The 13,687-nt window shown below is 32.3% G+C and overlaps 2 protein-coding genes across 3 annotated transcripts; one reads left to right on the forward strand and one right to left on the reverse strand.

Annotated features, from left to right (window-relative positions):
- The first annotated feature begins 4,482 nt into the window (after nucleotides 1–4,482).
- Nucleotides 4,483–8,114, forward strand: LOC120325863 (serine protease 33-like). The gene is made up of 8 exons (XM_039392031.2): nucleotides 4,483–5,277; nucleotides 5,549–5,587; nucleotides 5,664–5,799; nucleotides 6,007–6,157; nucleotides 6,441–6,585; nucleotides 7,035–7,210; nucleotides 7,407–7,526; nucleotides 7,653–8,114. Exons 1-8 carry the CDS (start codon nucleotides 5,088–5,090, stop codon nucleotides 7,692–7,694), a joined length of 999 nt encoding a protein of 332 aa, XP_039247965.2. The 5' UTR covers nucleotides 4,483–5,087; the 3' UTR covers nucleotides 7,695–8,114.
- A 3,833-nt stretch (nucleotides 8,115–11,947) lies between these two features.
- On the reverse strand, nucleotides 11,948–13,675 carry LOC120341760 (uncharacterized). Of its 2 annotated transcripts, XM_078111475.1 has the most exons (4): nucleotides 13,126–13,291; nucleotides 12,692–12,889; nucleotides 12,323–12,500; nucleotides 11,948–12,063 (listed from the first exon to the last, which is right to left on the reverse strand). In XM_078111475.1, exons 1-2 carry the CDS (start codon nucleotides 13,283–13,285, stop codon nucleotides 12,717–12,719), a joined length of 333 nt encoding a protein of 110 aa, XP_077967601.1. In that variant the 5' UTR covers nucleotides 13,286–13,291; the 3' UTR covers nucleotides 11,948–12,063; nucleotides 12,323–12,500; nucleotides 12,692–12,716. The 2 variants fall into 2 exon arrangements, 1 of the variants encoding a protein (XP_077967601.1); XR_013475028.1 differs by lacking the exons at nucleotides 12,692–12,889; nucleotides 13,126–13,291 and adding an exon at nucleotides 13,637–13,675.
- Nucleotides 13,676–13,687: the final 12 nt, after the last annotated feature.

A 13,687-nucleotide genomic window follows, 5' to 3' on the forward strand; every position in this document is an offset into this window, starting at 1 on the left:
ATGAAGGGGGTCGCGCATGTTGGAAAATATCCAAGGGGGTCGCGAGGGGAAAAGGTTGATAACCACTGAGCTAGATCCTCCTAAAAAAAACTATCTTAAAAAAGTAGAAAGACATATTATATTAAAAGTTTAAAACACATATCAAATGCCTTGTAATTGTAAAACAACTCTAAGCATTTTCTGTGGATCAAGAAACTCTAACTATCATTCCTTCAAAACGACATTATACTCTGTACTTTTCTCGATTATATCAATATTTTAATAAATCGTAAAACCAATTGTTTTGTTGAACTTGAACAAATGCAAACCGATTCTTGTTTCACACCATATTTTTTCATAAGTCGCATGAAGCTATAAATTAAATAACAGATGTATACAAACAAAGATCGTAATAATCACTATTAAAAATAGGTGTTGAGCGATATCGAATGATGTCTAACCCAATTCTTAAACTATGATAAAATTATGCCTTTCTTATTTCTATTTATTGTCGTCGGGTCTAATTTTAAAACACATATGTTTGATTAATATATTCCCAGCAAATATAGATAACTATATGTGATACCTGTTTCACGTACAAACATTTATGCTGAAAAACAGTCCTAGTCATCGTAAGATGGTACTTATGCCGTCATTATTGATGCTTTATTTATGTCGCTTGAAGTCCTTGCTGAGCTCTCTCTATTGCTTGCTGTACTGCATGATCCCCACTGCTATGATTTATGATTTCTATGTTATATTCATAATGAACTTTGTGTGTTCAGCCACAAACAAACAACCATACCCCCTGTCACGATTTACTAAACTAAAATTGTGCATAACCAAATTTCCTTCTTAGTTTCAAAATTGATATTATCCTGGAAAGATCAAAAAGATCTGATTTTGGAAGGGTAGAGTGCAACACTTTTTTTTTATTAAATATTGAAAGTACAATTGATAATGATTTTTTTTTTCCATTAAGAACTGTACTATGTAATTTGGATGTTCATCTATTAGGCTGCCGATTGATGCAAAGCCGTATTCAAAATTCTACATTTTGAAATTTTTTTCAAAGGAATACAGACAAATCAATTTTTTGTTTCGTGTCAACATCTTCTAAATTATCCAGACAGTGTCAACATATGAACCCTTACGTTCACGTCGAGAACGTGATGAACTTTAACGTGCAAGACCTACAATTGTTCAAGTTCAGTCCTTAGCTATAGATCCCTCTAAAAGACTATATCACAAAATCAAAAGACATACCAAGTGTTTAAGCTATACTATGTTATATGTTATAAAAAAACCTATCAAATGTCTTGTAATTGTAAAAAAATCCAAGTATCATTCCATCAAAATGACATTTTAATCTGTACTTTTCTCGATTACATCAATAATTTGATAAACTGTTAAACCAATTTTTTTTCATTAATAACTGTACTATGTAATTTTGATGTTCCTCTATTATGCCGCCGATTGATGTAAAGCCGTATTCACAGGCTTGCCCGCATGGAAAACGTACCATATGGGGTGGGATGGGAGGAATCAGCACACATTTGTATTTCCCATGGGACACGTAGGACACGAAACCCGTATGATTTTCAGGGAAATGATGGTAAAACATTTCGTTATGAATTTTGTGTCCATATTTTGAGCATAGCTCTCTTGTTAGTTATGAGGAGCAAAATATATTCAGCATTAACAATATACTCCGTGAAGGGGCTGATGGACAGACACATATATAATATAGTCCTATTTAGTAGACGCTAAACTTAAATTTAACAATTTTTATTGAATTGTATTAAATGGAAATCCCATGGGATGGGATGGGACAGGCAAAATTGCTATGGCATGGGATGGTAATGAGACAGAAAAATATGTCCCATGGACAAGCCTGCGTATTCTAATTGCTACCTTTAGAAACATTTATTCAAGGGCATACAGACAAATCAATCTTGTGTTTTGCGTCAACATACGAGTTATCCAGACAATGTCGACATATGAACCTTCACGTTCACGACGAGAACGTGATGAACTTGAACGTGCAAAATCTGCAATTGTTGAAGTTCATTCATTAGCTAGGTCAGTATTTTTCAGGGGGTCGCGAGACAAAATTACTTTATGTACGGCTTTTTGTTGTAACATCTTTCCTAATCAGTGGCGGAAAAATCGTCACCCATTCCACTGTTTTCCATAAAAAACTTCTCATAGAGCTCATTGAAATATTTGAAATAAGTAAAAGTAAATCATTCTAACAAAAAATTCAATATTTAACCACTGGAAATTTCAAAGCAATTGATCCAGTAATCAAAGAGAAAAACAACATAATAACAAAACGACCCATAAGTCCACTATGTGTCCAATAACGGATGTAGAAAGGAATATCGTAATAATCATTATTGAAAATATATACATGTGATGACCAATATCGTATGATGCCTCTCCCAATTCTTAAACTTTAGGTAAGTGATTTAAGTACGTCTTTCTGATCACAATTCATTGTTGTCGGGCTTAATTTTATGACACATCTTTCTTATAAATATCTTATCAGCACATATATTTATAGAATACCGTCATACATACCATAGATATACATAGATATACCGTCTCACATACAAATATTTATGCTGAAAAACTGCGCTAATCATTGTAAGATGGCATTTATGACGTCATTATCAATGCTTTATTTATGTCGCTTGATGTCCCTGCTGAGCTCTCTATTTCTTGCTGTAGGTATTTTTGGTTATATCCATAATATACCTTATCATCCTGAATAGTTGTGTATTCACACACAAACGAACAACCAACCACTGTTTCCAAGATTTACTAAAAAAATCGTGCAGAACTAAATTTCCTTTTTAGTTTCAATATTGATATAAGTCCCCGATAACCTACAAAAATTTCCAACGCTACATTATTATTATTTCAATGGGGCTTATCACTGGCTTAGTATTGTGCACCAGCTATCGCCACATGGATATCGCGTATGAAGCACCCGGTATAACCATAATGTTTGATTAATCTCAAAAACCCAATATTACAATAGTTATTATATAATATTATCAATATTATTATAGTTTACCAATGAACTAAACCATAAATAAGCATTGTACTCTGGTATTCGGAAGTTTCCTGTGAAGACCAATGTTTACGCAAATATCGTGGTGATGAAGTACATGATGTCCAAAGTGTATATTTATAATTTATTACTAAATTTTTTAAATTTTATTCCCAAGCGATATTTTTTATATTTCAAAATTGTAAATTATCAGAACAAATGTCAAATATTGCTTATGAAAACTATTTCGAGTAATATATCGAGAAAAATTGCGGAAATTTAGGTTCATCAAAAAATTTTTTATATGCGGATATATTATAGTATGCGGAGACTAGTTATGCTTCTGATTTCAGGTAAGCTGAAAGTTGTATATAATAGTATTTGTTAACATTTTTTTAATTAAGAATTTTTTAAACAAAGACTTTTGTAATACCAAATTAATGAAAATAAAATTTTAATTCAATAATAGCTGATTGCAATTATTCAATTATTTTCGGGTCGTACAAGAAGACACGAACAAGACTTGCATTTAAATCCGAATTCAATGATTCTTTTACATGTTTTATAAAACGGTATTTATCAAATATATAGAACGATGAGATGGAATTTGCTTTGTGTCATGGCGCCTTCATTGTTTTGGTCAAAGATAGTAATGAAATTAGTAATTACCAGTCAGTCATCTTTCGTGCGCTAGTATTTCGCGTTATCTCTTTCCTGTCCTTAAATAAATTAATATAAAAGGGTATTTTATTTGACGGTTACTAATATCATTCATTGGATTGATGTATGCTTCGTGTATGTGTTCATATGCATGTTTATATATTTTCTTATTAGTTTTTCATGACGTAGAATATGACCAAATCCAAAAGAAGTATTGTGACGAAAAATATATCCTGGATGTGAAAATATAGTTATGCAGAACGTTGATGTGCTCATGTACTATTAGATTAAAGTAGCAACTTGATTTTTATAGGTAATGTTCCATTTTTAATGAAATATTCCCTTTCAGATATTTTTAAATCGAAAAATGCTTAAGACGAAAGTGGTGCATTCTGAAGATATAGACCCTTATAAATCATTAAAGGTCATAGTATATTTATACGCTGTAATCCTATTCTATATTTAAGTTAAAACTTTTATTAGACTTTTCTTCATTTCCTTTTTTGTCTTTGCGTTAACTAGTCGTTTCCCAGTTAATTGAATTTTTGTATTTATACGGCGAATGCAAGAAGCATAGCAGTTACTTGATCCCGTGCAACGAGTTACTTCCTGATTTCTTATATATACGAATCACGGTTAAATATCATATGTGGTATTTAATTACTTAATTACTCCTTTCTATTCCACATTGTTTTAGTAAGCGTGCTTCCGCCGTGTACTATTTTAATAACATCCGGTAAGTAACAAAATTAGTAAACAAAATTGAATTGTCGAGTTAATCTGAATCTAGATAACAACGATATTGAAACTGCGCCAGAAACCGAAATTTTTGTTCTGTATCATTTAATAGAGCTTATTTTTGCCAAAATCCCCATTCAGTTTCGCTGAAGTCAAAGAAATTTAAACGAGAATAACAAATGACAACAGATCCTACGTAACTATATATTATAACTACGTAACCATATTCATTTTTAAAATAATTAAATAAGAAGTAAACGTCACTCGGTAAACTAGAAGACAATTTTATAAAATAGAGATAACTCGTACTACATAGTTACATCATGCGTAATTGCATCATCGTTTCTAGCATCCGTTCGAATATTATTCAAGCGCCCCAGAGATTTCGTTTTGTCCAAGAATACTTTGAATAAATTATAATATTTCCCAATATATTTTACACTTCCGTTATACTCATGTGTCACTTCCTTGTGCTTTCGTCCTATTTCTGATTTTTATAATTAAAAATAACTTCCAAATATAGATTCGATACGTCATTGGTGTGGGGGAAACTTCTTTGTTCCGCTATAAAAGGGTCAAACAGTGCAGCTAAATCAAATATAATTTGTGCAATTGAGAAATAGAAAATATTGAACAAAACACTACAACGACAATGACTATGATGTTCTCTTCGCCTGTTGCTGTTTTAAGAAAACTAAAAATTTCTGTTGTATATTTGATGCTGTATGGATTTTTGTTAAATGGAATTGTTTGCCATCCCACTGAAGAATTTGATTATAATTTATCAGATGATATGATTGTCGCTTTAAATGAATATACAGAATGTGGAGTGCAAAATGAAGGTATGTATGAGATCGAAATAATACAATGAATTGTCACTGAGAAAATACATTCGATGGAGACAAAATCAATTGTAGGATAGCCCTCTTCCTGTTTTACCAATTTTAAAAAAGTTTATAAATTGGATCCAGACACGACTAATGACAACTTAAGGTCAAAATTTCAAAACCAACAAATGTTAATTGTGAATTAAATTGGTTTGAGTAAGGTATGTTGTAATATTCACCTAATATAACGATTATGACTTGTTTTAATTCAAAGTTTTATTTTTAGATTTTTTTTCTGCAAAGTTCCGCTCCACAGAACCATCAGGTAAAGTATAACAACATTATAAATTTATATAACGGGTCATAATGATTCAAATCTAATAATTTTTAATTTAAATTAGATAACAAAAGTGTGGGAAGATGGCCATGGATGGCGTATGTATATGAAAAACGTGACGATAAAATGTCTACGCAAATTTGTGGAGGGACTTTGATTGATTCTCAACACATTGTTACGGCAGCGCATTGCGTTGAATAGTAAGTTTAACACGTTAATTATTGTAAATTCATTCAAATCAAGTATTTTTGAGAATAAGTCTAGAACAAGATTTGTTGTGCAAAATAGCACCTTAAATTAAAGATAGAAAGTGAAATTTCACAGCAAAATGTTTTTATTTTTAATTTCAAATTTATAGGTTTTTCATGAATTAACTAACATATATATATGTATTTCGATTTTTAAAGCTACAATGAACCAGACAAGTACGGATTGATCTTGGGCGACAATACCACGATTATCTACTCTGAAAGTGAAAAATTGCTCGGAGTTTCTAGTGTTTTGCGACACGACAACTACAATGAAACAACACTTGACAATGACATTGCTTTATTACAGGTAAAAGCTTTATTACGTGATCAATAAAAATAAAATGGATTTATAACCCTTTTTTTTCCAAATTGTTAATGAAATATGGGCAGGAACTCGTGATAATTTATTCAATGACAAATAATATAAAAACAATTTTGTACTCATTACGTTTCCGAAAAAAAAATAAATGAAATACTACCGAACGTTGTATAAAAGTTGATAATACACCAAAGATAATTAAAATATTTATTGTATATTTATTCTATAACAAACTTCTTGAATATCTAATATTTTTCACATTTGTATACAGCTAAAAAACCGTGTCATTTTCTCCGAGAACGTCCGACCAGCTTGTTTACCGCCTCAAGGACTTCAAATTGATGAAACAGATTTGGCATTTTATTCTGAATCTCAAGCAGGAAAACAGTGCACTGTACTTGCTATGAAACAATCAGGTATTTTAGTGATTGTGTAAAGCACATGTTTCGTCATTAATCACAAATTCCTCACCTATTAATAAAATCTAAGCAAAATATTACGTTTAATACTATTCAATTAAACAACAGGTGATGACGAGTTCATTCATATCCGACTTATTTTATTATTTTGGTAGTTGCTATAATATTTGTATCCAAATGGTTTTACTGTTTACTTACCAAATACTTTAATTTTTATTAAATTTACTGTTTAATTAGATATTTTAATACATGGCCTACGCTGTGGTCGTGCGCATGCAAAAATTTCGTACTTTTATCTGGCAATTTTATTTATGATTGGGTGTGACTCTAAAATTAAAGTAAAGTGGTTGATTCTGTCATCTATCGTTTAACTAAATACGAATGAAATGCCGTGCAGCATTATGCATTGATTCATTGTGATAAAGTTTGTTTATTTATTTTTATAGAACAAATCTGGCCGGAAACCAACATCATTCATGAATTGCAAGTTCCTATTTTACCGCGTTTGCTTTGCACTTCGATTACTGGCGGGAAGAACGCCAGTGAGTACGCAAACAGAATGATTCATGAAAATTCGCGTAAATTTTGTGCTGGAGGAATCGCCGGCGAAGATTCTTGTTACGTAAGTGCAAGATTTTGGATTGTGTTTTGACAACCTGTTTTGATGATTTTTATTGAATATAGGCAATAAAAATTGCCACCAAAAAGCAATTTTACCAGCTTTCCAGCAAATACCACTAATTGCGTATTGATTCAAATACGTCATACTCCTGATGCTAAAATCATTTTTGAATATTTCCATTGTAATATCTATTCAGGGTGACGGCGGTGCGCCACTTTTATGTCGTGATGATACTGGAAAATATATTCTACACGGAATAACCTCATATGGACCAAGTCCATGTGGACAAGAAAATCTACCTGGTGTATACACTCAGGTAAATAAGAACCTCAAGTTATTTCATAGTACCAAATACGTTGAATAAATTAACAAAATGATAAGTTTGAGAGATATAAATTCATTTTTTACTTGCATATAATTCAATTTTCCTTTTTTACTATAGGTTTCTGAGTACCGGGAATGGATTGAAATGCATAGAAAATAATGATAATCACTTCACTGTTTTTTGGAAAATAATATTTATATCAACTGAATCGTGATTTGTTTTATATTTATTTAAATTAAATTTGTATAAAAATTAGTATTTATGATATCGTATTAACAAACCAGTACATGTATTTATTTATTTATTTATTTATTCAACTATTTAATATTTACCAATGATTTTAATATTTACCATATACTTTTACTTTTCTTTTGTACTGTAATATATTATTAGCTTCAAAATGTAATTATTGGTATATCATTTGAGATTCAATCATTTCAAATAAAAATTCACTGTTTTAAAACGGCACAAATGGTTTTTGACGAACGTGCCCACTGTTTTGCAATATTATCAGGTGTTATACTTAACATTATTGTAATTCTCTGTACTAATATTTATATATCATCTACATTTGAGATATTTGTATTATAAAGAATAAAATTCATTCACAAGCTATTCTTTTGTGTTATTATTTAAGATGGGGCAATAAATAAAAAGTTTTCAATGCAAGTTCGTGTTTTTAACCACTCAGATTTAATATGCTGTAAAATTATTTGACTACATGATAAATATAGATACATATATAATGTAGAATCAGATAATTTGTAATAACATGTAATAAGTATGAAATTAAAGTTTATATATGCATTGAAGATATTTTAATATACAAAGAAAAAGATGATATTTTAATTTAATCGAAAAATACCATTCAGATAGGTAGCAAAGCTCTCAATATTCCAGTTCCCACTTGGGGGAATTTGATCATACATTTAGCAGCAGGAAAGCAGTTTAAAATAGTTTAAGGTAAATTATGGGACCCTCAAGTACAAATTATTTCAGCGATGCTGATTAAAAGTATAACCCTCGAAATTACCCTAAAAGTGAAACCCTCGTAAATTACCGGTATGTTTATAACAAATAACACATTATGTCAGTTCAGACCGTTTCAAATATAAGTCAAATATTTATACAAACAAGAGAGCGATGCTCAAATATATTGACACGAAGTCCAAAACGCTGTAGTATGCGTATGCAATCTGTCACAGTAGACCTGTTTTTCCCAACCTAACCAGCCGTGACGATGTCGTAAAAATGTGGAAGACGACCGTCACGATGGCATAAAACGTGTTCCCCTAATTAAAAAAATGGAACAGTGCATTTTAGATGAAATATCAGATATCACAGAAAATTTAGAAACAAATAAAAGTAAGAGCCTTCTAGCGAAACAATTTTTAACCAGTGAAAATAGAAGGAAGTTGGACAATTCGATGGTACTATTATAATAGCAGTTCGATAATTATTGAATAGATTTAAAAATATAATGATTGACATTATCAATACCGGCATACTGCGCTTTTAGTCAAAATATGCCATATTTGCCAGAAATTGACAATTACTGAATTAGCCAGTTTCAAATCTTTGTTCGAAGTTAAGCAATTCGATGGTACTTCTTAATGAAACAAATTTCACGACCAAGAATTTGATATGCTCGGCACTTACGGTATGCTATAGCTTTATCAGGTCCTGTGACAATGATTGGCAACGTGGATTGCTAAATCATTCGACTCACAAATGTAGTATCAATTAATTTAACGTACTTTACCTTTTACAGTAACTTACCTACAGCCTGATATAGGCTTACTGGGCGTCACTGGTACCGAAACAGGATTTTGCGCAACCAAAGCCCAAGAAAGCTGTCACGCTTGTCGGATTAAAAACCGTGTTCCCAAGAATAAGAATAATACGCGAAATTTTGTATGAAATATCAGATCTCGTGGTATTATTAGAAAATTTAGAAATAAATAAAAGTAATAGTCTTCTAGCGAAAAATATAGTCTTTAACCACTGAATAATTTAAAGCAATGGACCTTTCCCCGAGCATCGACTTCCTTGTTTACTTTGTGACATTGGTCAATCAGCAAATTGCAAAAAGTGACGTAACAATACTCCCTTTTCGCATCCGCTCAGACACTTTTCTCACTCAGACAGATTTTCAAGCGTGCTCGTAAACATTACCTCGTTTTCGCATTTTTGAACTCTATTCGTTAGTTTTCAGTTGTGTTTTGGAAACTTAAATGTAAATCAGATAATTCAATGGTCACCCTGTCTTCCTAGGAGTTCTAATTTAATTGCAGTAATAAAAATTAGTGTAGAAATAGCTGTGATAGACTAGGCTAAAATTCTTTAACGGTACTTTTAAAAAACAGTTTGTTGTATGCGATGAATCATAATGATGGTTTGAAACACATACCCCATTTCACAGGCGCCAACTCGCAAAAGTGCACTTAAAATAGACCCGAAAATTTTGCAATGGTAAGTATAGAAGGAATTTTTCGGGGGTCAAAGGTCGGGGAAAGGTCCATTGGTCTAGTGCAGTGGTTCCCAAACTAGGGTCCGCGGACCTTTTGGGGTCCGTGAAGTACTTTCCGCGGGTCCGCGAGAGAAATCTGTTGGATGGCTCAAAGTTTGATAATGCAAAAATTAACTGCTTAAATTTGGAAAGACACATTTATCGCATTATGATGCTTTACAATCTCTGCTGAGGACACTGATTCTTCACTTTCTGTTTCGATTAGGCTTTCCCAATTGTGACGTCACAAAGCTATGACAGCTCCTGCCACGAACAAACCGCGGCGTCTCATGCCATGGTTTAATGGCGCTATAATTTAGTAATCAGTATTATCGGCATATTAACAAAGTCATGTGCCGTGTTTTTGTTTAATATACAGAATTATATCTACTTAAATCTGGAACCAAACCTCAAATCCATTAAAACTGTATTGATAAAAAAAGTACTAACCTACTCATTGTTTGTCACCAGCAGGGGCAGCCCTGCCAATACATCCGACATGCCTCGGTTACGGCATCAAAATTTTATCCGACATGATTTTTTAATTTGCTGCCGTGGTACCGGTTTGGGACAGCTAAAAAGTCAGTCGCCGTGGTTTGACCGGAGCTCCAGAAGTAATCTATGTGCACCAAGATGGCGCACAACCTGAACATGGTATTGTGTACCGGTTTGGGTTCAGGTCGTGCGACATCTTGGTACATATGCTTCCGGAGCGCCGTTTAGCCATAGCGGCCATTGTTTGAAAATCCTGCTAAATACTTAAAACTGCACTTGGAGGTGTAGATTGCGCTGCCTTTTTGCATGCTTGTTGTTATAGGAGAGAATTACAGTAGGTAGTTGATAAAGTATGCCACTCCGTTTCTAAATGCTGTTTTACGCTTTTGTTTTGAAAGGTAGATAGCGTTAAATATAGCGCAGTCAAAAAAGCACTACGTTTTAGTTTTTAGATGTCAAATTTAGTCTTTGACGGTAGGCATATATTTTTACGTTTTCAACTCTGTATTATCGGTTTCAAAATGTCTTCTAAAATTAAAATTGAGATAATCGTATGTAATTTTATCGTGATAAACGCAGGTGAAGATGTGTTTTGCACTACACCGTGTGGAGCATTTATTTTTGTTGTGATCTTGTTTTATGTGATATCTTTCTGTCTTTCTTTGATAATGTTTTATTTTAGTCAATTAGTGCACAGGGCCGCGAAACAAAAACAAAATTGCAAGGGGTCCGTCAGACAATTTTTTTGAAAAAGTTTGGGAACCACTGGTCTAGTGTTAATGAAAAAGTGATTATCAAACCCAACACAATGAGAAGAAAGGGTATATTAATTAACAAAATGATCAACAGCAACAACAACATAATTGCAAAACGATCCATACTTCTATTTCGTGTCCAATAATTCTATCAGCCCATGGAAGGATTAGAGTCGGTTACGTGTCGTAGCTACGTATACAGATAAAAGACGCATACATAACCAACTCATTTGTATATAGACAGTCACTGTGATGATTTACATGCATAGGCAATCGATTTTGTATATGTATGTATGATTGTGTGTCATGTATGGGGAAAATACCAATAACACAAGTTAAAGCTTCCAAGCTTTCAAACGAAAAGTAATCAAGTTGGCTGAGTATATTCATTTTTGGCATGTCGTTACAACAAACATGTACAGCTCATATTGACGTACTCATCATGTCACCTGCGGCGATACGTGGACATTGACATTAGATGTTTTCGATTTGTTGTATAATATTGCTGAAATTAAATTTGTATGTCATATGTTGTTTATCTGGTTGTTTTACAACTTGTATGAGCTATATATCCCAAAATTTCTAAGGCGCCATTAATTGTCATCTATATAGAAAGTATTTCAGAGTGTTCATTTCTATATCAAGCAAGTACATACATTTAATTACTTTATTAACCAGAACTTTCGTAAAAGAATAAACTTCAAGCTAAAAAAATCCAACATTCAAAAAAGTGCCGATGCCGATATCTTTGTTGTCATCAGATTCTTGGCTGAAATATAATATTACAAAATGAAAGCGAAGTGAAAACGTATATATTTAATGATCTCTATATATAGTATGTATTTATTAATACTTTTTTGCATTTTATCATAAATTTTATGTGAATGAAAACGCTTATCTGGCATAGCCTGGTAAGAAACTATATTGGCTAAACACTTCCTGAGGTTTAATTTGGGCAAAAGTACGATGTTGAATATCGTTTATATGAAAAGTTGAAAATATCATTTGCTAATAATTTAGGTACTCACCGATTAAGAGGATAGTAGCATTGATTCAAACAGTCAGATTCTGTTAGGAAATTATTTTCACTTGGAACGCATTCGGTCCACCACCAAGCTCGTTTGCATTTGCACTCTTCTGCGTCATAGTACCATCTGTTTCTAATGTATGAGCATGGCCTGGATGGTTTAGGTTGGAAACATTTTGCTGAATAGAAAATTGCATGAACTTATCGAAGCTATTGAAATTCAGTAATTGCAAAACAAATCTGCAATATAAAACTGTCGCTATCGCGGTGTTTTATTGATTTATTCTGTAAATATTTTTTTAAAAATATATATTTCAATCGTAATGAATATGCCTATGACAATACAATAAAAAATCTATATAAAAATCACCTCATCCTGGACGGTTACGTCTTGATCAACAATTTGATATTTTGGAATATATGTATAGGATTTTTATGTCGATCTGCAGGAATTTTACTAAACTTTTTCCCATGTGAAATACCCCGAAATCAGGATCAGTTTCACCAACGCTGTCGTCTGATGAAGCTGGGTAGTCGGCAGCAAAACGACGTTCCGATTTTCTAGTAGCTGTGATTTTTTATTATAATTTTAAGGTAAAATTGGCAAAATAAATTCGATATTTTTTCAGATTTCTACCTCTTTTAGTCGTACAAATTACTCTTAACAAACTTGACCCCAAGTTTCCGCGTCACTTTTCTGTGGGCCTATAAAATACGTATTATTCCAGTCTTGAAATATTTATTACGTTTACTAAATTCAGTTTTCTTCGAGTCTAACAGTGAATCGCCTAATGTAACACTTACCCCACATTTCGTTTGCAAATGGACCTTCGTTGGATTTATGTAATAATACTGTTCCTAAATCCGGTAAAGTTTTTAGAGCTGATTTCATATCTTGTTCGCTAAGGGATGTAAATTTCATTCTTCCATCCATAGCATTTGCAAAACTTGTCATTAGTTGCATTACGTCCAGCCTAAAATAATGAAAAATCGATTAGTGTCATATCCTTATGGCCCGGAACATATTCATATATATAATTCTTTAGACGGATGTTAATAGCACACTATCCATTCAACGAGAAATTAACTATATTTTGTGCAGAAATGTGATTACTAATAACAGGTGCATAAAATTTAATTAACAATGGTAAATAAACACCATACCCTCGCCTCAACATGCCTAAAGAAATATGCTAGATAGTGGAATGTATATAATTGTTCAGATAAAGGTCAGATAAAATATTTTCAATATTAACTATATAGACTAGATTGTATAAATTTGCAATGAATTGACACAATCGAAATTTTCTACTACCTTAACTTCGTAATGATGCTAACCTGGTTGACAATAGATTGTAACTTCTGC

This window comes from Styela clava, chromosome 4 (genome assembly GCF_964204865.1).
Source record: "Styela clava chromosome 4, kaStyClav1.hap1.2, whole genome shotgun sequence".
In the NCBI taxonomy this organism is placed as follows: domain Eukaryota; kingdom Metazoa; phylum Chordata; class Ascidiacea; order Stolidobranchia; family Styelidae; genus Styela; species Styela clava.